This window comes from Alligator mississippiensis, chromosome 15 (genome assembly GCF_030867095.1).
Source record: "Alligator mississippiensis isolate rAllMis1 chromosome 15, rAllMis1, whole genome shotgun sequence".
Lineage (NCBI taxonomy): Eukaryota > Metazoa > Chordata > Crocodylia > Alligatoridae > Alligator > Alligator mississippiensis.
In genome coordinates this window covers 25,421,491-25,447,987 of record NC_081838.1, presented here as the reverse complement: position 1 = coordinate 25,447,987, position 26,497 = coordinate 25,421,491, and the positions used below count along the sequence as shown (strand labels likewise).

General features: G+C 49.4%; 3 protein-coding genes across 3 annotated transcripts; all 3 read right to left on the bottom strand.

Moving 5' to 3' along the window:
* Nucleotides 1–864: 864 nt before the first annotated feature.
* Nucleotides 865–6,533, bottom strand: LOC106739616 (olfactory receptor 5G9-like). Its single transcript, XM_014603585.1, has 2 exons — nt 6,486–6,533; nt 865–1,812 (listed from the first exon to the last, which is right to left on the bottom strand). Exons 1-2 carry the CDS (start codon nt 6,531–6,533, stop codon nt 865–867), a joined length of 996 nt encoding a protein of 331 aa, XP_014459071.1.
* A 12,492-nt stretch (nt 6,534–19,025) lies between these two features.
* LOC102563853 (olfactory receptor 13G1-like) lies at nt 19,026–19,814 on the bottom strand. Its single transcript, XM_059718119.1, has one exon. It carries the CDS (start codon nt 19,812–19,814, stop codon nt 19,026–19,028), a length of 789 nt encoding a protein of 262 aa, XP_059574102.1.
* A 2,356-nt stretch (nt 19,815–22,170) lies between these two features.
* LOC106737824 (uncharacterized) lies at nt 22,171–22,563 on the bottom strand. Its single transcript, XM_014603574.1, has one exon. It carries the CDS (start codon nt 22,561–22,563, stop codon nt 22,171–22,173), a length of 393 nt encoding a protein of 130 aa, XP_014459060.1.
* Nucleotides 22,564–26,497: the final 3,934 nt, after the last annotated feature.

The window sequence follows — 26,497 nt, the reverse complement described above, 5'->3', positions numbered from 1 at the left end:
TACACGAGACACTGACTGCCAAATAGCTGAATAATACTGCACTGTAATGCATCACAGCACTAACAGTGCAGTATTTTTAGTAGTATTAGTAGTATACACTACTGTGCAGTATTTTTAGGCTCCTGAGCATTAGCATCACTTTAAAAGATGTTTGCCGGTGCTACTACACAGTAACTCTGGTTACTGCATGTTTATTTAGTACTTGCTTATACAAGTACTAAATAAATGCACAATAACCACTGTGCATTAGTGTCTCATGTAGATACCGCCATTGTTGACAGACCTATGCTCTAGACTTCTGAGTATTTTAGGCTGAATCTCTCTGTCTCTCTTGTTGAATATGCTTTTTCAGCATACTAACACATACATTGGAATAGGTCTTTCTCAAGTCAGTGCTCTAACCACAACACTGTACACTCATTGTCACTCTCCAGAACAAAAACTTGAAAAGAAAAGGTGAACTGTTCATACATTCTTGGCAACAGATTACTTCATTGGCACTGATGCCTTTCAGGCATCTCTCTTCCTACAGTGTCTTTACAAAAGGTTAGACTGATGATGGCCATGACAGTGTAGACATTCTTATGGTTTAGGAGTATTTATTTTTTTATAGACTAGAAGCCCATTTCAACCAAATACATGACATCAGAATATTTTAACACTCAATTCCCATTATCCTATTAGTATTTCCAAAACGTTGAAAGGGGTGTGGGCTATAGCTGTGTTGGTCTAAGGACATAGGCAGACAAGGTTCTTTGGGTGAATCTGTCGTCTTTTATTGGACCAACTTAAATATTTAAGTCGGTCTAATAAAAGACATCAGATTCACCCAAAGAACCTTGTCTGCAAAATGTTGAAATACATTCACAAGCTTCGAATCTTCCCCAGTATATTCCCCAGAGCTGCCTTCACGTCCTTGTTTCTCAGGCTATAGATGATAGGGTTCAACATGGGAGTTAAGACACTGTACTGGATTGAGAAGATTCTGTCAAGAGCCACTGAAGAGGCTGAACTGGGTCTCAGATATCGAAACAAAGCAGACCCATAACACAGAATGACCACAGTGAGGTGGGAGCTGCAGGTAGAGAAGGCTTTACTCCGACCCTCAGCAGAGCGTATCCTCAGGATGGTGGAGATGATGCAGATGTAAGAGACAAGGCTAATGGAGAATGAGGCCAAAGTTACAAACAAAGCTGAAGTGAGAAAGGTCATTGTACTGGTGAAAGTCTCTGTGCAGGCCACTTCTAGAAGAGATGGGAGCTCACAACTGAAATTGTCCAGTTCATTGGGGCCACAGAAGTGCAAATGTAACACAGGAACAGTATTTGTAAGTGCATAAAATATACCAATCAGCCATGCACCACCCACCAGTCTTATGCGGACTTGCTTATTCATGGTCCCCTGATAATGCAGTGGGTCACAGATGGCAGCATATCGATCATAGGCCATTGCTGATAGAATGAAAACTTCTGCACTGGCCCCCAGAAGAATTAAGCTCATCTGGGCAATGCAGCCATGATAAGAAATGGGTGTCTCATCTGCCAAGAAATTCTGCAGCATCTTTGGGGCTGTAACTGAAGAATAGCAGATGTCCAGGAAGGATAAATGGAAGAGGAAAAAATACATAGGAGTGTGAAGGTGAGGATCAGCTCTTATCACCACCATAATTGCCCCATTCCCCACCACAGTTAGTAGGTATATAAGTAGAAACAGCACAAAAAGGAAAGGCTGGAGCTGTGGGTCACTGGAAACACCTGACAGAACAAAATAGCTGACAGTTGTCTGGTTCCCCATGGCCACTTGTTCACCAAACTTTTAACCTAGAAGAAGAAATTAATAAATGAATATGTAAATAAACAAAGCAATTACCATGAATAAAGCGTACTTCTCTATTCATGGGTAAGAGGATATCTCTATTTAGAGCATTCAGAAAACCTCAGTCCAGTTGTTCGCAAACTCTTCTTATATTTACACAACTTCCAAGCATTTTCACCTTCCCTCAAGCACATTTTCTCACAGAGCTGCCTCTTGAAGGACTTCATTTCCCCTTAGACTATCTGGATACGGGCAGTCCTCAGATTTACGACACAACTGGTTCCTGAAAACCATGTCTGAAGTCGAAACGCTGTAACTCAGAACCAATTTTTCCATAGCAAACAATGTTATAAATGGGGGATTGGTTCCCAAACCAAGGCCCGATACCCTATTTTCACCAAAAATAACCCAGAATTTTGTACTTAATTATTGATGAGTAATACAATGTATTTATACTGTAAATAGCAATCATATTGATTTGGAAGGACTTCTTTGAGGTGACTTTGCTGGACTTTTTGAAGGGCTCTTGGCTGGAGTCTTCTGAGGAGTCCTGGCTGCAGGTTTGTCTGGAGTCTTGTCTGCTTTCTTAAAGAAAGTATCCAAGGAAGTTTGGACAGATGTTCTCTAGGGAGATCGGCGATGCAGCAAACTTGTTCACTGGCATGGCGTGCCATTGGATCAAATGTTGTAAAGTTGAAAATGACGTCAGAAAGTTGAAACAGGGTGTCAATTGATAAACATTGTAAGTGCGAAATGTAACGCGAAACATTGTAAGTCAAGGACTGCCTGTATGCCGCACTACAACCTCTGCAGGATGAGTGGCCAACAAATTCTGAGTCTGAGAATCAAATTCCATTTCATCTAAACTTAATGGAGAATTGCTTACACGTATAAATGTAGCTTTATACGTGGCATTTTCTAAGTTCCCCTTGCTGACTCAGGTAGGTATGCCACTACAGACCTTTGCCAACAATTTCAGACCAAAACAGACATCAAGAAAATGGTTTGATACTGGAGAAGAAGGGTTCTCTCACCTAGCATCCCAATAGTTGATTATTAGGGCAGTCATCTAACAGGCTGAAGGATCAATTGCTTGTCCCTGACATGCAGTCAGGATTCCAATGAAGCACCCTTCTCTTGAAGCTGGCAGCCAACAAGGAAAATTATGTGGTGCCAGGATGGAAGGGAGCCAGAAAAAGGATGGCTTACTAAGGAGAACATAGCTTCAAAAGAGAGAAGGCCCTGAGTTTCATCCCTATTCCCACCACCCAGGGGGGCAAAAGCTGAGAGGTATGGACACATTTTTAGTAACAGACATTTGACTCTGAAATGCATTTCTCTGACTGATTTTTCAGAGCCAGAGACTAGTCACCTTCCCTGCTTGTCTTTCCTCTCTTCCTTCTTTTCCAAATGAGAAGGTTAGGTTTGTTGCACCCTATTGAGCCCTTTATTTTTAAGTCTGAAAGAGTACAAAGTGCTGCCTTCTGTGGAAGCAGTACCCATTGTATCCAAGACTTCAGTGATTTTTTTTCTTTTTAACTGAAAACAATGTGAATCACTCCTTGACCAATCTGTGCTGCTTTCTGGAATTGCTATGATTTTCCTAGCAGCCAGGCTATTTTGAAATATATTTTATTGAACCAAATGTAAAGTCTGGAGTGGTGTTGGACAACATTTTGGTCATCAGGTGACCTGAGGAAGGCCACTTGATGCCTGAAAGCTGGTCCAAATGCTCTCCCAATCATAGACTTGGTCCAATAAAAAATATCACAGAAAAGCCTTGCCCCTCAGACACTGGCTGGATCATCACAGCAACAAAACACTCCTCTCCTACTACATTATCCTCCTGACGGCTGAAGATCTTTATTTCGAAGCTCAGCTAAAGTCCACCTCTACCACTAGTGGCCACAGAAAAGGGTTTCTTTTTACACAGGAATAGGCAAAAGCACTGTGTTGGTACTCACTGCACATCAGAATAGATATGAGACACCTTAACATCCTATAAATAAATAAAGCCTGGCTATAGATGAAATGGGAAGTTCCAGGAATCAAAATTGAGGAGATATAGTGTGTGACATGAGGGAAAATAGTACATAGATTCATAGATGTTTGGGTCAGAAGGGACCTTAGCAGATCATTGAGTCCGACCCCCTGCCCTGGGCAGGAAAACATGCTGGGGTCAGATAACCCTAACCACGTGCACGTCCAGCCTCCTCTTAGAGGCCCCCAAGGTAGAGGAGAGCACCACCTCGCTTGGAAGCCAAGTCCAGATTGTGGCAACCCTTACCATAAAGTTCTTCCTGATGTCTAATCTAAATCTGCTAAACCTGGTGAAGTAAAGAAGGGTTTGCTGGACCAAAAAGCTCTCAGAGGATGCATCTACATGAGATGCTTACTGCACATTAGCCTAATAACACTGTGCAATAGCATGGTGGTTAAAAAGTGGTCTAATAGCCTACTGCACAGTGTTATTAGGTTAATGCACAGTAAGCATCACAGAATAACCATGTGCCAGTGCTGAAGTGCAGTAACTCTAGTTACTGCACATTTAGTTAGTACTTCATTAAGCAAGTACTAAACTAAATGCACAGTAACTAAGGAGCATTAATGAACATGTAGATGTGCCCATTAAGGAGGAATAGTTCACTCTTTGGCCAGCAGATAAATCAAAATCATAGTGGGTAGATTGATGAGCATAGCTTTCAGCTAACAATAATTCAAACAACCCGGAGGAAGTACAGGGCCCTTTCTGAGTGGAGGAATGTGGGGAAGTATTTAAAAAAAAGAACGTAAACCATTCTTCTCAAAGATGGTAATGCCCTACACTGTGAAATCTCATGGCAAGTCCAAAATCCCCTCAATAAGCATCCCGTTCTTTTTATCTCCCTCAGAAAATCACAGTTTTTAAAGCTACTGTGGGTGAGGCTGGACATACTGAACTTCCCACGACTGCATTTACCATATGATTTCAAAATGAGAATCACATATTACATCAAAATACAACAGGAGAAACTCACCTAACAGCAGAAAAAAGATTCCAGGACATATGAGATGTTAACACTTGATACTTCATTCTTTCCTCCTGTAAGAATGAGAGAGAGAGAGAGAGAAAGAGAGAGTGCTCACATCCATTCCACATTTGACTAATTTAAGAGAGGATAACTGACTGATGCTTTCCTGAATGAGGGAATCTTGTTATCTTATGGGTGGGAGACATCCAGAGCAGAAATGAATCTGATGTACTTACATCAGTTCTGTATCACCAGCTGGGGGTTTTTTTCTGATGCCCAGATGACCAATTAGTTCTTAAGAAAGAATGTTTAGTCCCTTTGGGGCTGGTCTTGAGATGATTCCTTTCCCAGTCTATTAGTTACTAAAAGAAAAGGAATTGTTCCAAAAAGTTGTGAATGTAAAACTAGCATACAGCCAGGCTTGGCCAGGCAGAAAAAAAAAACCTACCCCAGCATCTCAAGGGAATATCTAGAATTGGGATATTACCTCATCTTAACATGTTTAGCCTGGAAATGTGCATGTGTTATAGCACCAGGCAATGCTGTGGTGAGTCATTCTGCACCTGGTCCAAGCATGATACCTTTTGGACCAAAGGCTCTGTAATCACCTTGGTGCAGTGCTGCACACACCTGATCTGGCCCTGAAACGTATGAGCTGAGCCGCCTCTTATTTCAATATCTTTAGAATGATTGTATTGATCTGACATGAGTGATTTACCTTGCCATATTTCTACCTGACAAAATCACTGCCCATTTTGCTGGACTCCCATTGCTAGTAATCAGTGGATACATCTACATCAGATGCTTTACTGCACAGTAGAGCAAATTACTACACAGTAAGCATCCACATGTACATGTGCAGATGCTTACTGTGCAGTAATTTGCTGTCATTGTAAGTTTGCTACTTGTTAATACAAGCCAGTCATCTTAAAAACCTAAACGACCAGCGCCTGAGGGGACCGGGTATGCTGCACCACCCAGCACACCCACTCAGCCTTTCCCTGGCCCTAGCTCTGGCCACACCAAGGCAACCCACCCAGCAGGGGAACCACAGTTACAGGAAAGTGGTGGCAGGGCATGGGGGAGGGGGGGCACATGCCCCCAGATCAGGTCAGGACAGGTGAGCGGGGCTGTGGCTGCACCAGGCTGTGCTCCAGGCAGGTGGCAAGGCCTATGGGGGGGCTACAGTCCCCTCATAGCCTCTGCTCCGCTGCCTGCCCCAATCTGGGGGCACATGCCCCGCCATGCCCTCCTGCTGCTTGCACAGCTGAGGCAGGGCGGGTGCAGGATGGAGTCACAGGTTGTCTGGGTGGGGAGGCTCCCGCTGCTGCACACTGCTCGTCTGGAGATAGCACAGTGGCCCCGTCCTGTGCCCGCCCCACCCCGCCCCGCCGTGGCAAGGCAAGCGGCAGCACAGCATAGCCCCAACTCCTGGTGCAGCCCCAGCCCCAGCCCCAGCCCCAATCAGCCTACTGCACCCCCCCGCCCCACACAGATCCAGGGGCATACCCCACCCCATCCCCTCCTGGACAATTGCTGGAACCATCAGATGAGCAACTTGCCTCAGCCCCGCCCCTCACCACGGAGGGCTTTGATCTGTCACCCCACAACCCTTCCCTTCCCTTCCCTTCCCTTCCCCCTCCCCAACACCAGACTTACCAGCTGGACACAGCTGTATCCAGTGTTGTAAGGGAACCAATCCCCCATTTATAACATTGTTCCTATGGGAAAATTGGTTCTGAGTTATGACATTTCAACTGTAGACACGGTTTTCAGGAACCAATGGCGTTGTAAGTCTGAGGCCTGCCTGTAAAAGATATCAGCCTAAGTAATCCTCTGTCTACCAAGATACATAAGTGTATATAAGTAGCAGTTTATTATTCCAATGTTTACCTGTATATGGTAAGTGCTATGTTGCAGATAAGCATTATTGACCCTTTCTAGATGAACACTGTCTTTTCTTGTAGATTAGCACTATGTTTTCTGAATTGTTAATCATTATTCCTGTACCCAATTGTTTGGATACAGAGCTAATTAAAGTTATACAAAGTGGTTACACCTGTAGTCTAACTTTATCTCAAGTACATTGTTCATCCAAAAAAATAAGATCAACCTAAGAAAATAAGATTAAAAAAATAAGATCATCCTCAGGGGGAGGGGTGGCCAGCAGACTTTTCTGCACAGACACAGGGCAAGCCACACCTGTGAAGAACAGCTGAGCAGCTGTTGGTAGGTGTGGGAAATTCAAACCCGCATCAGTTGGGCCCAGACGCCAAAGGAGGCACAAGTGTGTAGCAGTGTGCATGAGGCCTCGGCTTCCCCCAACCACAGCACACCTGAGCAACGGATCTCCAGTGAACGAAGAGGAAACAGCATCAGATAAGTGGGGTAAGTGGGAGTGAGTGGGGGATCAGTGAAGAGCGGGGCCAGCTTTAGGGGATTGGGAAGGGTTTTTCCACCCTCCCATTCCCATATAGCGGCACTGGGAGGGAGCCACGCTCCTGAGCCAGGCAAACAGGCATGCTCTTCAGGGGCATGTGGGAGTTTGCACAGGAGGATGCATAAGAGGGGCCTGACTCTAAGAGGCGGCAGCAGAGCCACTGGCATGGCTGTTTGAGCACTCTGGGTGCTCAGGTCAGGTCCCAGAGGACTGGAAGAGGGTCAATGTGGTCCCCATTTTCAAGAAGGGGAGGAAGGAGGATCCAGATAACTATAGACTGGTTAGTCTCACCTCTATCTTTGGGAAAACCTTTGAAAAAAATTATTAAAGATCACATTTGTGGGAGTCCACTGGGGAAAGCAATGTTAAAGGGCAACCAGCATGGATTCATAGCAGGTAGATCCTGCCTGACTAACCTTGTTTGTTTTTATGACCAGGTCACAAAATGCTTAGACACAGGAACAGAGGTAGATGTCATCTACTTGGATTTTAAGAAGGTCTTTGATACGGTATCTCATTATATTTTCATAGATAAACTGAGCAGCTATGATGTAGATGATTACATGGTTAGATGGGTAGCAATTTGGTTTAGGGGTCGCACTGAGATGGTGGTGGTGGATGGGTCGGCATCAACCTGGAAAGATGTGGGCGGTGGTGTCTGGCAAAGCTTGATCCTTGGACCTGTGCTGTTCAATGTCTTCATCAGTGTGGTGGAGTAACAGTGGGGTGCTCGCCATCCTGGGGCTGTTACAAGCTCCTTGGGAGCTTGCTTGTGGAGCAGTGGGAGAAAGCCTCCCTCAGGAAGCAGTTTAATGGGGAAGGTGGGTGGTAGAACACATCAGGTGTCTGCCACTTTAAGAGCTGGTGACAGGTATTGCCCCAGCTCTGATGAGCAGCCATTTTAGATCCAGGCCAGCAGAGGTGGAGGCAGCAGTTTGCTGCCTGATGCCATCAAAGTAACATCTTCTGGTGGAGTGGCTGCTCCTGCAACAACTTGGAGGTGAGGGCAGGAGCTAATGGGGTGCGTTGGAGGCTCCTGGTCCCAGTCATGACCTAAAACTGAGCCCAGCTGGGGAAGGGTGGTCTGGTGGGAATCGTAGTGGTGTGGGAGCCCCCAGGAAATGCCAGTCCAGTTACCTCCCTGGTGAAGGGCGAGGAGGGGTGCCTTAACCCCACCCCCTGCCTTTGGGTGTGTTATTTATCATCGGAGGCAGTTGAGGGCCAGGCACACCCTGGTGTGGCACCTGAGCCTGTGTGGGTTGCAAGACCCTGGAGAGTGGATAGTGGGGCCAGGCATGGCTGTGGCCACCTGAGCTTGTGTTGGGTACAGGACCCCAGAGAGTGAGAGTGGTGGGCCAGGCACACCGGTGAGTGGCATCTGAGCCTGCAGGGGTGTTTGACCCCTGCATAGGAGGCAGAGTGTGTGCCTCGGAGGAGGCGGAGGTGCAGAGCAGGGTGCAGATGGGCACCTATTAGCCTGCACAAGAGTGGTGAGGCCCTGTAATCAGGGGGGCCTGAGATGAGGCCCTGTGAGGAAGGGGTGTGAAGTGGACCCCTGATTCAGAGCAGCTGGGTAAGTGATCCAGCGAGAGACCAGAGTCAGAGTCAGTCCAGTGTTCTGCAAACTGCCCAGCGCTCACTTGGATGAGGGTCACAGGAGAGGCCCAAGAAGCCACACATTTGCTGGCCAGGGAGTGCAGGGAAACAAGCCCAAGGACCCTCTGGGTGAGGGCAGGGTGAGTGAGGCCCCATGGAAAAGGAGGGGTGGCACAAGTGTGGTCCCACAAAGAGCAGTATGAGAGAGACCACATGAGAGATGGTGGAGTGAGAGAGGCCTCAGTGAGAGGGAGGTGGTATGAGTGTGGCCCGTAATAGGGCAGAACATGAGAGGCCTAACACTATGTTGACCTGGGCCCAGCCTCAGGTTGGAGCAGAGCACTGCTGTTAGGAACATCTGTGAGGCTTGGGATGCAGTACAGGGGTGGTTGGAGCTGCATACATAGGCCCAAGAGAACAGGGCATTCAAAGGGCAGCCTCCCACCTAATTAAGTCTCTAATCATTGATTTTACCTGCGTGGCAGGTAAAAGAGGTGGGCAGCATGCCCAGAGGCAGGTGGGAGACTAGCATTGTGGCTGGTTGAGGAGTTCCCACTTTGCCACAATCAGTGACTTGGATGAGGGCGTGGAAAGCACTCTGTCCAAATTCACAGATAATACCAAATTATGTGGTAAAGTTAACATACTAGAGGGTAGGGAATGGATCCAGACAGATCTGCACAGGTTGGAAAAGTGGCCAGAACAGAATAGGATGTAGTTCAACAAAGACAAGTACAAAGTGCTGCACCTGGGCAAAGGAATCACCAACACACTTACAGACTGGGAGAGGACCTTCTTATCAGCACAGCAGTAGAAAGGGATCTTGGAGTCATCATTGACTCCAAGATGAACATGAGTAGTTAATGTGATGGGAGATCAGTAAAGCTAACTGTACTTTATCATGCACTAGCAGATGCATGACGAACAGGTCCAAGGAGGTGATGCTTCCCCTCTATACGGCATTGGTCAGGCTGCAGTTGGAGTACTGCATCCAGTTTTGGGTACCACACTTGAAGAGGGATGCGGACAACCTCAAGAGGGTTCAGAGGAGGGCCACTCATATGGTTAAGGGCTGCAGACAAAGCCCTTTAAGGAGAGATTGAGGGCCCTGGATCTCTTCAGCCTCTTAAAGAGAAGGCTGAGAGGGGAATCTTGTGGCTTACTACAAATTAATTGGGGGGAGGGGGCGGGGAGGGGAGTGCAGCAAGGAATAGGAGATGCTCTGTTTACCAGGGCACCCCTTGGAGTAACTAGGTACAATGGCCACAAACTGTTGGAGAGCAGATTTAGGATAGACTTTAGGAAGTACTTCTTCATGGTAAGGGTGGCCAAAATCTGGAATGGGCTTCCAAGGGAGGTGGTGCTCTCCCCTACCCTGGGGGTCTTTAAGAGGAGGCTAGACATGCACCTGGTTAGGGTCATCTGATCCCAAGGCTATTTCCAGCCCTGGGAAGGGTCTTGGACTCGATGATGTGCTAAGGTCCCTTCTGACCCAAACATCTATGAATCTATGAAAGCCTTTCCTCTCACAAGACCTCTAAATAGCAGTGTGTTATAAAAATCATAGAAAAGTAGGGTTGGAAGGGACCTCAGGGGGCCATCTAGGTCTACAAGCTGCACAAAGCAGTACCATCCTCAACTAGATCATCCCTGCCAAGGCTTATTCTAGCTGGGTATTAAAAAATCCATGGATGGAGATTCCACAGTCTCCCTGGGTAACCTGTTCCAGTGTTTTACTAACTGCCTGATTAGTGAGTGTGACGGCGACGGGCCACTGTCATGGGTACAGGTGGAGGATAGGCAGGACAGGGGGGCAACAACACCCCCTCAAGAAAGCCACAGGCCGGGCTACTCACCCCCGGGAGGGACGGCGGCGTTGGAGCTGGGACCGCAGCAGCAGACGCAGCCGCCATTACAGCCGCGCGAGCCGGCACTACGCTGGCTGTTTAAACAGCTGTTCGCAACAAGGGGAGCAGCTGAGCCAATCATGGCAGCCTCAGCGGCTGCCGCAGGAAGTTTAAAAGCCCCGACAAACCCCTCAGTAAAGGGGAAGCCAGAGGAGGAGAGAGGAGGCGTGCAGCACGTCGCTGCCGCTGCAGCTTCCCCAAAGCCAGAGCCTCAGGCAGGCAACTGGGCATCAGTCCAGCGGCTGAGGCGAGAGCCGGAAGCCCCGGTCGGGGCAAGAGGCGTGACTCCCAGCATTTGCTGGGAGCAGAGTGGCAACTCGGGAAGTTCTCCCATTCCCGAGGAGCAGTATTTTTGAGAGCAGGGGAGAGAAGAAAGGAAAGGACCCGAGCTAGCGGCCGGGTCAGGCGGAGACGGAGCCAGACTGCCTGAGGACGACCGTTGGCCTCGGGAAGGCCTGCCAGAAAGAAGTGCTGCAAGTAGCAGCGGATGGCCATCTCATCAACAAGTGACCGGTTGGCGAGTGGACAGGGTGTAGGGGTGGCGGAGCCTCGTGGAACATCTGAGGACCCAACTGTGAGTACCCCCCTTTACGTCAGGCAAGCCCCTCTGGCATAAGATCTCCACTGAACCCCTCCTTCGAATCACTTAACATCCAAGTCGTGGCAGGCGGGATGAGGGGGAGGGGCTACCAGACGAAGGGCGGTACTGGATGGGAGGCCCACGGATGTCACAGTGAGTTTTTCCTAAAATCTAATCTAAACTTCCCTTGCCGCAACTTGAAACCATTGCTCCTTGTTCTCTTATATGCCAAGACGGAGAACAGTTCAGCTCCATCCTCTTTGGAACCATCCTTCAGGTAGTTGAAGGCTGCTATTAAAGCCCTTCTCAGTCTTCTCTTGCCTAAATAAGCCCAGTTTGCTCAGCCTCTGAACATAAGTCATGTGCCCTATCCCCCTAACCATTTCTGTTGGACAGTCTCCAATTTGCCCATATCCTTTCTGTAGTGGGTGGCTTAAAGCTGGACAAAGTAGTCTACACGTGGCCTCACTAGTGCTAAAAACAGGGGAATAATCACTTCCCTTGATCCTTGATCTGCTGTCAACACTCCTACTGATGCAGCTCAGTACACCGTTATACTTCTCCCTATCAAGGGCACATTTTTGGCTCATTCAGTATATTGTCCACTGTAACACCCACGTTCGTTTCTGGATATTTACTCCTCTAAGTGATATGCAACCTTTCCAGATAATCACTATTTACCCTTTCTAGGTGAGCATTGTCTTTTCTTATAGGTTAGTTGTAAACTTTCTGAATTGTTAATGATTATTACCGTACCCAAATGCTGCTTGTGAATGACTGCTTTTTATGGACAGATATACGAGTTGTTTGTAAATGCCATCAGAGAAAGAGAAATAGGCACCATCAGAATCAAACCTTAGGGCTGACTTACATCTCAACCAGCTCCATCCTGTATTGCAAAAAGCCAGGCCACCCCTCCTCAGGATACAGGAGCTGTCCATATTTCATGATTTTTTGTGAGCATTTTGTAGTAATTAAAAATGTCATGGTACTGCTTTGCATAACTATAATTAGCTCTGTATCCAAACAAACCAATGTTGGTTTTGCCGATGGTATTGAGTGTGCTTGTCTGAATCTGTCATTTCAGCTCTGAAATTCTTTAGGTCATTATAATAACAATAAACTGATCTAAGAGTGACCACTCCTAAGGGCCCTTCCCAACCCAGTGGCAATGATGAGAGGATGGGTTTGGGGAATAAAGTGATGTCAGTGTCCATGGTAGCCCTCTGTAAACCAAAACTGAGGGCAGGTGGGGAAAGGGAGGAGGAGGAGAAGAAATGCAATTTTCCTTCCACCAGATTTTTGGGAGTGAGAAATAGCCAAGGATAGCCCTTTCATGGTAGGCCTGTGTAAAGCAGCTAGAATTTGCTTTGGATCGGCCAATTCAGGGGACAGTGATTCGATTCAGTGATTCAAACACTGTCCCAAATTGATTCAGCTAAATTTGATTTGGACATTCAGCTGCTGCCAAATCTCTGAATCTCCAAATCACCCAGGCCCATCCCCTGCCCACTCCCCCAGCCCGGCAATGGCTGCCCCACCCACCCCAGCTCCCGGCACTTTGGATAAAAAAAACCCTGACTCACTGGGAATTGCTAGTCAGGGTGGCAATCCCCAGCTCCCCCCACTGCCACACACTGTGTGGAGGGCTCTGCATGAGCCCCACAACCACCCCTGCTGTCCCAGCCCCCCCCATGGCTGCCCCACCCACCCCAGCTCCAGCCCTTTAAGGAAAAAAAAACAATCCCCCCCATGCTCACCGGTTCCTGCCCAATGGGTGGGAGATCCCCGCTGCCCCCCACTGCCCCGCAGCACATGGGGAGCTGTTTTGTGAGCCCCACAAAGCCCTGAGGCCACTGCAGGAGCCGGTGAGTCCCAGGGTTTTTTTGTTTTTTTTCTTAAAGGGCCGGAGCTGGGGCAGGTGGGGCAGCCATGGGGGGGGCTGGGACAGCAGGAGGGTGGGGTCAGGGGGTTCATACAGAACCCCCCATGCAGTCTGTGGCAGTGGGGAGCAGCGGAGATTGCCCCCCCACACCCAGCAACACCTGGTGAGTGGGGGCTTTTTTTTAAAGCACCAGGAGCTGGGGCATGTGGGGCAGCCATGGGAGGGGCTGGAGGAGCAGGTGGGGGTCGAGGGGGTTGGGGGAGCAGGCAGGGGATGGAGTCTGGCAGAGGTACCCTCCCCCCTCCTCCAGCCACCCCTCCCCCGCCCTCTACTTACCAGCTCCAAGTCTGGTTCCAGCTCCCGGCTGCAGCAACTGGGGACTGCCCAAATCATCAATGCTCTCCAAATCTTTTCCAAAGATTTGGAGAGCTTTGAATTGATTCAGACCTTTTTATTGGGAAATGTGGGGGCCCTGCAAGATGCGCTGGGTAATCTAGTGGTTGAGCCAGAGGAGAAGGCAGACATCTTTAACAAATTCTTCACCTCCGTTTTCTTGGGCAGGGACCGGGACTCCCCCACCGTGTTTCAAGACAGACTCGAGGGGAACACCTCAAGTCCTAAGATTGAGGAGGACCGGGTTAGAGTGCTTCTGGAGGGACTGGACATGTTCAAATGAGCAGGTCCAGATGCTCTCCACCCCAGGGTGTTGAGAGAGTTAGCAGGGGTTATTGCTTGGCCTTTGGCACAGCTTTACGAGCACTCGTGGTGCTCGGGCCAGGTGCCAGATGATTGGAAGATAGCCAATGTGGTCCCCATCTTTAAGAAAGGGAGGAGGGAGGACCTGGGCAAGTATAGGCCCGTCAGTCTTACCTCAATCCTGGGGAAACTCTTTGAGAAGATCATCAAGGAGCACATCTGTGATGTGCCGGCATCGGGGATGATGCTCAAGGGCAACCAGCACGGTTTCATTAAGGGCAGGTCATGTCAGACCAACCTGATTGCCTTTTACAATCAGGTCACAAAAGCATTGGATGCAGGTGTCGCCGTGGATGTAGTCTTTCTGGACTTCAGCAAGGCCTTTGACACTGTCTCCCATGCCATCCTCATTAAAAAACTAGGTGACTGTGGCATCAATGCCTACACAGTCAGATGGATTGCGAATTGGCTGAAGGGTCGTACTCAGAGGGTGGTGGTAGATGGGTCATATTCGACCTGGGGAAGTGGGCAGCAGAGTCCCCCAGGGCTCGGTCCTTGGGCCCGCACTGTTCAATTTCTTTATCAGTGAATTTGGATGACGGGGTGAAAAGCAACCTGTTCAAATTTGCTGATGATACCAAAATTTGGGGTGAGGTGGGCACGCTAGTAGGAAGGGAAAGACTGCAGAAAGACCTGGATAGGTTGCAGGGGTGGGCTAACAAAAACAGGGTGCTGCACTCGGGCAGTAGTAACCAGCAGCACACTTGTAAGATGGGAAACTCCCTTCTTGAGAGCACGGGGGCAGAAAGGGATCTCGGAGTCATCATTAACTCCAAGATGAACATGGGCCGACAATGCGAGGTCACGGTCGGCAGGCCTAACCGGACCCTATCGTGCATCCACAGGTGCATCTCAAGTACGGCAAAGGAGGTGATCCTCCCCCTCTATGCAACACTGGTCAGGCCACAGCTGGAGCACTGTGTCCAGTTCTGGGCGCCCCACTTCAAGAGGGATGTGGACAACATTGAGAGGGTCCAGAGGAGGGCCACCCGCATGATCCGGGGACTGCAGGGCAGACCCTACAATGAGAGGCTACGGGACCTGAACCTGTTCAGACTTCACAAGAGAAGGACGAGGGAGGACCTTGTGACCGTCTATAAACTCACTAGGGGGGACCAGAAGGGTTTGGGGGAGACCTTGTTTCCCCTAGCACCCCCTGGGATAACAAAGAATAACTGCCACAAGTTGTTGGAGAGTAGGTTTAGATTAGACATCTGTAGGAACTACTTCACAGTCAGGGCGGCTAGGATCTGGAACCAACTTCCAAGGGAAGTGGTGCTGGCTCCTACCCTGGGGGTCTTTAAGAAGCGGCTCATTGCCTACCTGGCTGGGGTCACTTGAGCCCAGTTTCCATCCTGCCCAGGCAGGGGGTCGGACTTGAAGATCTACAAGGTCCCTTCCAACCCAACTTCTATGATTCTATGATTATTGGTCCCCTGATTCAATTTGGATTTGGAGATTTGGCCACCAAATTGGGCTGAATGTCCTCCAAACTGAATCAGCACCTGAAGCTTTGCACAGCCCTACTTCATGGACCAACAGTATAGGACTCAGCAGCCTAATGGTGATTTATTGGACAACTGCCATTTAAATCCACAAACAATGCTCTGGAATGAGCAGTATAACTTTCACAAAGTTGCCCATTGTCCTAAAAGCCTGATATAATCATTCCTTATTATATCACATTTTGTTAATGCAATTATCATGGGGGAAAGTGGGAGATTGGTATGCCAATCACCCTGGTAACAACCCTATGCAGATGTGTCAAGCCCCAACAAAGAGGAACATAATGTTGTCTATTGCTACCCCCTCTCATTGCTGGGATATCTCCCCCATCCCAGCTTGTACTCGGGTCCACCATCAGCAGGTAGAAACTGGAGCTTTGTCCTGGAACCCCGAGTGATTCAAAGCAAACATTTCTCCTACCCAGCTCACACACCTTGAAAACATGTCTCCCTAGAACTATAGGCATTTAGGATTGCAGATGTACTCATTAAGTGACAATGTAGGGCAATCTTGCTCCCCTCTGTGTGAGGATATGGTGAAAGAACACCCTCACTGAGACCATGTTGGGGCACTGACACCTACCAGGTGGTTGGGTGTTGTTTGTATTTCTTCAGGGCACAGTTCTGGGTTCTGTGAAGAAGAAAGTTAGCTTGGAGGCTGTGGGGCTACAATACACCTCACCCAATCATCTGGGGAGGGGCTGATAAAACACCAGACTAAACTTCATCTGCTCCCTTTCCCCTTCCTATTCTGAAAACAGGGACAGGCTCGGAGCTCTGCAGACACAAGTTACAGAAGACACTACATTTTGAAACATCATCTGATACCTCATGCAATAAGGGGTGAGATTTTCAACTGGTTGGCCATTTTTGAAGCTGTCTACAGCTATGCATTTGTGTTTGGTCACAGCTATAAACTGCTTTCTGTAGCCAGATTGGGCAAAAATTGTCTGCACCCCGTCGCACGCATTCAGTACCTTAGCCTCAGCTCAGTATTCTTGTCAAGCACTGTTGTGTGAGCAGTGGCTCATCCTCAGGGAGCATTGGGTGTACTTCATCCCCTGACTGCAAGGTGGTCATTGTCTCTTTCCACTGCTGGTTAGCTTGACTGCCTTGAGGATGGTGGTGCTTGCATTCTGGAGGCAGGCCACTTCTACCATACTTCAAAGGGTCCTTGACCCTGTTACATAAGAGGTGCCGCTGAGTCCTTGGGGTGACTGCCCAGAAAAATGAGGGTGTGGTGAACCTTCAGACCTAACTATAATTCAGTGAGGTCACAAAGGCACGCTAGCAGTCTGTGCTAGGCCCATTCTCCCCACATAGATAGTGGGTCAGGCAGCACTAGAGCAGGCATGGCACAGCTGGCTGCTCCTGCCAGCACCAGGGGCTATGCACCACAGGAGGCAGAGTGGGTAGGGGCTTGGCAGCTCCCCCCTCAAATCCCACAACCCCCCCCACACCCACCCACCCACACACCCCATGTTCCCCCACACCACCCCCTTCCCACCCCGTTCCTGCAAACCTCAAATCCCCTCATCACACACCCAGTGTGCCCAGCTGCCACACAGGATGAGACCTGATGGCAGGAGCTATGGCTGCAGGGGCAGCTGTCCCCACATCCTGGTTAGTGAAGGGGTAAGGGGGAGCTCTAATTTTTCTATGATAAGAAAACCAAAAGCAAACATCAAAGCATATATTTAGAATTAATTTTGTTATGATGATAGAGACACTGGTAGGCTTCCAAATTGCTTTCAAATTGTAAATATATCAATAAAACATTACCCAACTGATCTCTCTCTCTCTTGCTCGCTTGCTCTCTGGTAGTCTTTTGTTTCAATTGTGGAAGAACATGGGGTATTTTGGGGTATTTTAAAGAGTGAATTTGGGATTGTTTTTAGCAGAAAATTTGCAGTTTTAAACAGGGAACACCTGGATTCCTGTTAATGAGGCAAGTGGTGGGACCCAGGCAGAGGAGCCTGCTCAGGGCTGGCACCCAGTACTCAACTGGATGGCAAGTGTGGTGACTGTCCTCCTGGCCTTTTGGGGCCAGGAGGACATGCTTTGAGAGTTCAAAGCAGGCCACAACACTGAGAATATCTTCCAGGTGATAGCTGCTCAAATGGCAGCAGTGCCACACAAAGATCAACTGTGCAGCCACAGCCCACTGGCAGCTGGCCCAGAAGTGCAGATGCCTCTGCTGTGGTCATGCGGTCCCCATCCATGTTTGGCAGGTGTGCAGCCTTGGGTCCATATGTTGTCGCAGGTGGCAGCAGGTCATAGCCAGGCAGCAGCCCCCACTGCCAGACAGCTGCAGTGCATAGAAGGTGCTGGGAACTCTAGATTAGGGCTGCTTCAGCAGTCCAGCTGGTACAAGGGGTAGTGTCCACAGATACTAATTGGCTGGGCCCCAGAAGCTCCCGAGCTTGTTGCAACTTTTTATACAGGGGCTGGCTGCAGCCTCCAGCTCCCCCTGGCTGCAGGTCCGGGAGGAGTTGGGTAGCTCCAAGTGGCACAACTTGCCCCACACCAAAGTGCATGTTCAGGCATGTGTGCTCAGGTAAAAATCCCTGGCACAAATTTGTGCCTCTCATATCTAAGCTGCTGCCTGCATGTGTGGACTCACCCAAAGAACAACAACTCTAAAGGATTTAAGCTATTATTTCCTCTGTTCCTTACTCTTCTTCTAATTAAAGGAACCTAACACTAACTTTTATCCTCTTAAAATATTATTGGCATTTACCATTTAAGAACTATGTACAATCCAATAGACTGGAACAAAGGAAAATTATATATAAAAAATCCTTTCTTGTTACTTGCTAATTCAAATGCTCTCTTTCTGGCTTGCTTCCATTTGTCCCTCATTCCTTCCTTTCCTGAGCCTTAAGTGAAGGGGTTAAAATATACTAATGAAAGTAAGTCATAAAAAAGGCACACATATGGATATAAAACTTTGACACATCATCTTTTACAGAAAATAGAGATAAAAGGGAAACAAGGGAGAGTGGGATCAGTTGCTTTGACTTGATTTGATTCATAGATTCATAAATGCTAGGGTCGGAAGGGACCTCAACAGATCATCGAGTCTGACCCCGTGCCTAGGCAAAAAAGAGTGCTGGGGGCAGATTTGGTTTGATTTGGTTTGGTTTCCTTTGACTTGCTCTAGTTAGTGTGTTTTTCTTCATATTCATTGAAAAAAAATGATGCTTCTATGTGCCTTCCTTTATGTAGTGTGAGTCATCATGAATTATTAAAGTAAATAGGAGTGCAAAAAGTGTTGGCTGATACGTACAAAAACTCTTCCTTCATTGTGAGCAGGAGACAAAAGTTGCTGTTGTTAAATTGTAGTGAAAGACTAGAAACTCAACTGTTTTTAAGATGTGTATCAACTGTTGTGCACTGAAAACCAGGATGTCGTAATTTGCCAAATCAGATGTGGACCCACAATAGGCATCACAAGGTTACAAGGAATCAGGTCCATTATTGCCAAGATATTCATGGATATTCATTCTCTCTTGCACACTGGAAAGATTTTACTGAAGGCCACTTTGACTTCCTTGTTGCACAGGCTGTAGATTAGAGGACTCACCATGAATCACCAGTGTATGGAGCATAGCCACCATCTTGTCCTTATCCAGGGAATAGCTAGAGGGTGGCTGGATGTAGGTGTAGATGATAGTGGAGTAGTAGAGGCCAACCACAACAAGATGTGAGGAACATGTGGAGAATGCTCTTTGCTGCCCTTCTGAGCCCTGAATGTTCAGGATGCTTCTGATGATGAAGCCATAAGATACAGTGATCAGCAAGAAGTTTCCCATGGCTAGGCAAATATCAGCCACAAAGTCCATGAATTGGTTGAGGTAAGTTGAGCTGCAGGACAATGCCAGCAGAGGTGAGATCTCACAGAAGAAGTGCTTGATGAGGTTAGATCCACAGAAATCTAGATGAACAATGAACAATGTGTTCCCTAAGGTATTGATAGCTGCCATTGACCAGATGCAGCCTGCTAATGTGATACAGACTCTCTTGGTCATGATGGTTACATAGTATAAGGGATGACAGATGACCATGTACTGGCCAAAGGTCATGGCAGTGATGAGCACAAGCGCTGTTGCTGTTGAGAGCAAGAAGGTAAAGAGCTGAGCCATGCAGCCATGAAATGAAATGATTTTCTTCCCAAGTATCAGGTTATGCATCATTTTGGGCAGAACACAAGAGGTACAGAAAATGTCTACTAGAGCCAGGTTAGCAATGAAGAAGTACATGGGTTTGTGCAGATGTGGATGGAGGGCAATTGTCAGGATGATCATGGAGTTGCCCATAATCAAAGCCATGAAGAGCACAGGATGATTCCAAAGAACAGACCCAGTAGGTTGGGAAATTCAAAGAGCCTCTCCATGATGAATTCAGACACCCTTGTGTGGTTCCTGGCTTCCATTTACTTGGGCATTTCTTCTGAAAGAATGAAAATGGATATGTAAATGATTGCAGCCAACTGAGAAGAAAAACAGCTATGCAGTCCATCAAAATTATGGGCAGGCCAAGAGCTATGAATGAATGTTTGGATTGTTGGATAAATAGAGAACAGTGGATGGAAATATTTCCAAATATCTAGCTATTCAGCCCACTCTCTCAGACGGTGGTGTCTATGATATGGCTCATAAGCTGGATCCAGTCTGTAAAACCACATCATTCAGGCGTCAGTGTTGCCTCTGCGACTCAAATTGACTCACATGCCACATGCTGTGCACGTAGGAGTGACCCCATGTACGAGGTACAGGAAACAAAACAAAGGCAACATCCAGTCCCGGATCTGCACTGCATGCACCCCCCATGGAGGGCCAGTCTGGGATCCCCTTGCATGCCAAATACAGGGCCACAGTTCCTGCTTCAGCCATGCCAGCGTAGGCACTAAGTCTATCTGCGATCACTGTGGCCTTATGTGTTGCACTGCCTGCCGGGTAAGTAGCCCCTCCCCTCAACTCGCCTGCCACGACTTTGATGTTATGCTCTCAAGAGAGGGGGTTCAATGGAGATCTTCCTGGGAGGGCCTCCTGGCAAACGGCAGTACTCATGATTTTTTTGGCATGATGTTCCACGGGGCTCCGCCTCCCCTACACCCCGTCAACTCACCAACCGTAATGGTGTCTGTACAATGGTGATTTCGGCCCTCCGGGCTTGCCCACAGCTTGATCTGGGTGGGGTCCCACATCTGCATGGGCTCAGTTGGCTCTTGTCCCTCCGGCCTCGATGCACAGCCTTCCCTCTCTATCTTTTTTATTTTTTTTCCTTTTTTTTTTTCTCAAAAGAAATATTCTCCTGGGGAGGAGAGGGATGTGGAGCTGCCTCCTTTCCCCCAGACTCCTACAGGGGGCTCAAATGCCTCCCCTGCTCTACCTCCTACAGGGAGCTTAAAGCTTCTCCCTTTCTGCCTTCCGCAGGGAGCTGAAGGGCTTCCCCTGCTCTGCCTGCTACAGGGAGCCAACGTGCTTCCCCTGCTCTGCCTCTGGCAGGAGGCTCAAAGGTTTCCCCTGCTCTGCCTGCTGGTGCTGTGCTGGCTGTGCCACTCCTCTCCCATGCAGGAGCCTCAGCACGTCTGGCGTGCTGCCCACCAGCACTCTCTCTCTCTCTGGCTTCTCTCCCTCCTGGGCTCTGGCGGGGCCTTTAAACTTTCCCACGGTGGCTGGTACGGCCACCGCAATTGGTCCAGCTGTTCCCCGCACAGGAAACAACTGATTAAACAGCCGGCGTAATGCTGGCTCGTGTGGCTGTGGCCGTGGTCCCAGCTCCTGCTCTGGCTGCCCGGCAGGAGGTAAGTTATCCCTGCGGAGGGTCTGTTTCCGGGGTTTGGGGCCTGTAGGAATTACCTTCTCCCCTTCGGGAGCCTTTGGGGGCATCTCGCCGTCACAGACCTCCCCCCTTAAGTTGCCTTGTGGTGTCTGGACTCCGCCTGCGGCGTCTTCTACAGGCTGATGTTCCTCTTCATGAATGTGGCCCGATCCCTCTTCTGACTTGTCTGGGCTTCCCCATCTGGACAGAAAATCAGCCACAAAATTATCTTTGCCAGGGCGGTGTATAACTGTAAACTTGAAAGGCTGCAACACCGAGGCCCAGCAAGTGATTCGGGTGTTTGCGCTTTGTTTTCAAGTCAACCATTGCAATGGAGTGTGATCCATCACGACCACAAGTTCTTTCCCCATTAGGTAATACTTAAAGTACTCTATTGCTCAGAGTATTGCCAGGCACTCCCTCTCGACCGTGGCATATCTGGTCTCAGTACAGCTGAGCTTCCTACTGGCAAAGGCGATCGGGAGCTCTTCTTCCCCACATCTCTGAACTAATACCACCCCCAGGACATGGCCTGACGCATCTGTCTGCAAAATAAAAGGGGCATCAAAATTAGGGGTGTGCACAATGACATCATGGTGCATTGCCTCCTTCAAGTCTTTGAAGCTCCTTCTCATGTCTGGTGTCCATTTCAACGGTGCTGCAGGCCCTCTGGCCAACGCATCCATGAGGGGTGGGGAGTGACTTGTAAAATACGGTATAAACCGTCGATAATAATTAATGGGCCCCAAGAAGGAACGTAGCTGTTTGCAGGTACGCGGTTCCTGAAATCATCTTATGGCTTCGATCTTGTCGGTCAGGGGACGTATGAAACCCTAGGTATGCCGTTACTCATCCCGCTAACTTGCATTTCTTGGGGTTGGTGGTCAGACACACTGCTTGGAGTTCTCCCAGGATGGCTCTCAGGGCTTCAAGGTGTTGGTGCCAACTGGGAGTAAATATAATGATATTATCAATGTATGCTGCCGCATATGACACGTGCGGTGCCAGCAAGGTATCCATCAGCCTCTGGAAGGTGGCGGCTGCGCCGTTGAGGCCAAAGGGCATCCATATGAGCTCAAATAAGCCCCAAGGGGTTCCAAAAGTGGACTTGGCACAATCTGCAGGGCGCATAGGGATCTGCCAGTACCCTTTGGCCAGGTTGAGAGAAGATATGTACTGCACTTCAACGATCCTCTCGATGAGGTGGGTAATATGTGGCATAGGGAATGCGTCGAAGGTCATCAGGGCCTTTAGCTTCCTAAAATCTATACACAGATGCAGTGACCGGTTGTGTTTGGCCACTGGCAGAATGGGGCTACACCAAGGGCTACAGGATGGTCGTATGATTCCCTGCCCCTGCATCTTCTTTATCTCCTGACGTATTTCCTGCTGCCAATGCTGGGGTATCGGCCTCCATCTTTCCCTAACCAGTGCACCAGGAGGTGTTCTGATCTCATGTTCGATTCCTGTCACTCGTCCTGGGGCTTCTTGGAACACTGCCTGGAAATCCTCTATCAAGGCCAACAGCTCCTGTCGTTGCTGGCTATCCAGTTCTTTGCCCATTTGCACTGATTCTTCCCCTGTGGATTTGCTTAACCCAGGGCAGAGTGGTCCCAGGTCCTCCCCTGTCTCCTCTTCTTGTGCCATCCAGCCCTGTGAGGTTTTCCACTCCTTAAGAAGGTTCACATGGTAAATTTGGCATTCCCACCGGTGGCCCAACTTGAGCAATTCATAATCGACCGGCCCCACTTGTCGAACTACTGTAAACGGGCCTTGCCACATTGCAAGCTGTTTGCTTGAGGAGGTCAGAAATGACACCAAAACCATGTCTCCGGGCTGGAAGGTTCAGGTTCTTGTCTTCTTTATAGTGGGTTTCCTGTTGCTCTTAGGCGATCCTCAAATTTTGGCCGGCGATCCGTTGGGCCTTGGTGATCTGGTCCTGCAATTCTTGGCGATATCTCTCCGCAGATACTCCTAACCCTATGAGCCGTTCCCATTCTTCCCTGATGACCTGTAGCAGCCCCCTGGTGCTGTGGCTATACACCAACTGGAATGGTGAGTACTGCGTCAATTCTTGGGGGGGCATCCCTCAGGGCAAACAACAAGGGCGTTAAGATGGTATCCCACCTCCAGGGGTCTTCCTGCAAGCAGTGTCTGAGCAACTGCTTTATCGTCCCATTTAATCTCTCCACTAGACTGTTCATCTGGGGATGGTACACCGATGTCTTCAACTGGGCGATGCTGAGGGTTTTACACAGGGTTTTCACCACACCAGACATAAAATTCGTCCCCTGGTCCGTGAGTATTTCCCGCAGCATGCCCACCCGTGCTATCCATTTGAGTAATTCTTCTGCTACTCACGTTGCTATAATAGACCTCAGAGGAACATCCTTCGGGAACCGGGTGGCATAATCCACCAAAACCAAAATATATTGATAACCATTATGTGACTTTGGGAGGGGGCCCACTATGTCCAGCGCGATTCGGGAGAACGGTGTCTCTATTATCGGCATGGGGTGCAACGGTGCCCTGGGTGGCCTCCACTCTTGAGCCCTTTGGCACTCAGGGCAAGCAGCCTCCCAACTTTCCACATCCTCTTGCAGACGTGGCCAAAAGAATTCTTAGACCAGCCTAGCCCGGGTCTTGGTGCGTCCCAAATGACCTCCCATTGGGGAGTCATGAGCCAATCTCCACATGGTGAGGTGGAGTGAGGATGGGACCATTAACTGTCTCCCTTTTGAGGTGCCTTCCTCACCCTGTTGGACCCAATACAATAACCCCCCGATTATCTTGAAACCAGAATGACTCCGTGACGTTCCTTCCCCGGAGTTTTCGGCCCGTAGCCACTGGAGTTCTGGGTCTTCTTGCTGGGCCCGACAGAACTGGGTTGCACTTACTAGCTGCTTCAGGTTAATACTGCCCAATGCCACTTTGCTTGGGTGAGATGGGCTTTCTCCCGCCCAGCCTTCTCCCCTCCGGAGCTGCTTCCTTTCTTCTTCTGTAGCTCGTACCCATTCAAGCACTGTGTAGAATGGCCCCCATTCTCTCCCGTGGATCATCTCACAGGCTAAAGCCAGTGCCAGTCTGACCCTCAGCTCACCACAGAACTCCATCACCCTGAATGGCAGATAACAACTCCGAAACCGCATTTCTCCATCTAGTATATAGGTCATTGTTATGGCTCTGGCGTCCTTACCCCCCATCTGCAGGGCAAGGTCTGTGCGGAGTAGGGACTGGGAATACCCCATATCCAGAGTTGCCCTGACTGCCTTGCCCCTGATCCAGGCGGTCACTATAGGGTGGTTCCACCCTCCTTCTTGAGCGGCAAACCCAAAACTGCAATCCATGGGCTCTCCCTTCTCCATCTCCTTGCCTTTCTCATGAGGCAGAGTATATCCCGCTGGCCCATGGCTCAACTCGCTTAGGCCCATACCGCATTCGTGGGAGATGTGTCCTATTCATCCACAGTGATAACACACCACACTTCTCGATGGTCCTCTTCTCGGGCCAGTCCCCCTCTCCCCTTCATTCATCAGGCTCTCCTTCGAGGCCTGTGAGCCTCGCCCATATCCTCTTTCAGTTTCTGAGTTAGCGAAGGCCTCAGCCAAGCAGAGGGCCTCCTTACTGGTCCACGGTTGGTGCCTCTGTACCCATCTCTGGGTGTCTTCTTCCAAGTCCCAGAGAAAACTGCTCTAATAGGATCTGGTCCATCACCCCCTCCCAGTCAAACTTGCCAGCCGGTAACCATTTATTAAGCGAGTCCTGTAAAGGTTGCAACAAGCCACGGGGTTGCTTAGCTTCTCTTGGTTTTTGGGCCTGAAATGCCCACCTGTAACTTTCCGGGGAGATTTCCAGTTTATAGAGGATTGCTGCCTTGACAGCCTCATAATCTCGGGCTTCCTCCCTTGACAGGGCCCGGTAGGTGGCTTAGGCCTGGTCAATCACCAATGCACCTAGCTGGTGGCCCCACTGACTACGGTCTAGCCCCGTCTGGATAGCGGTCCTCTCAAAGGCTTCTAAGTAAGCTTCGGGATCATCTTCCCTTGTCATTCGGGGCATCTTGAATAGAGCAGCATTACACTGCATCCATTCTTGCCGGTGTGCTCCTTGCAACTGTTGCACCTCCAGCACTTGCCCTATGGCCTGAATAGCCTGTGTGAGTAACTCAGGATGAGCTATCACTGGCTGTTGCATCTCTGCTTACCCCCAGGTCAGGATTTCTGTCGCGCTGATGCTGAAAACCTTCCCAGCCAATGCACCACTGTGATCGTTGGGGCCTTGTGTGTTGTACTGCCTGCCAGGTGAGTAGCCCCTCCCCTCAACTCACCTGCCACAACTTTGATGTTATGATATCAAGAGAGGGGGCTTAATGAAGATCTTCTTAGGAGGGCCTCCCGGCAAACAGCAGTACTCATGATTTTTTCCGACGCAATGTTCCACGGGGGTCCGCCTCCCCTGCACCCCATCCACTCACCAACCAGAATGGTGTCTGTACAATGGTGGTTTCAGCCCTGCGGGCTTGCCCACAACTTGATCTGGGTGGGGTCCCACATCTGCGTGGGCTCAGTTGGCTCTTGTCCCTCCGGCCTCGATGCCTTCCCTCTCTATCTCTTTGATTTTTTTTCCTTTTTTTTTTTTTCAAAAGAAATATTCTCCCGGGGAGGAGAGAGATGTGGATCTGCCTCCTTTCCTGCAGCCTCCTACAGGGGGCTCAAATGCCTCCCCTGCTCTGCCTCCTACAGGGAGCTTAAACACTTCTCCCTGTCTGCCTTCCACAGGGAGCTGAAGGGCTTCCCCTGCTCTGCCTGCTACAGGGGGCCGACCTGCTTCCCCTGCTCTGCCTCCAGCAGGGGGTTCAAAGGTTTCCCCTGCTCTGCCTGCTGGTGCTGTGCCGGCTGTGCCACTCCTCTCCAGTGCAGGAGCCTCAGCATGTCTGGCATGCTGCCCACCAGCGCTCTCTCTCTCTCTGGCTTCTCTCCCTCCTGGGTTCTGGCAGGGCTTTTAAACTTTCCTGCTGTGGCTGGTACGGCTGCCGTGATTGGTCCAGCTGTTCCCCACATGGGAAACAGCTGATTAAACAGCCAGCGTAATGCTGGTATAATGCCAGCTTGCGCGGCTGTGGCCGCAGTCCTGGCTCCTGCTCTAGCTGTCTGGCAGGAGGTAAGTTATCCCTGTG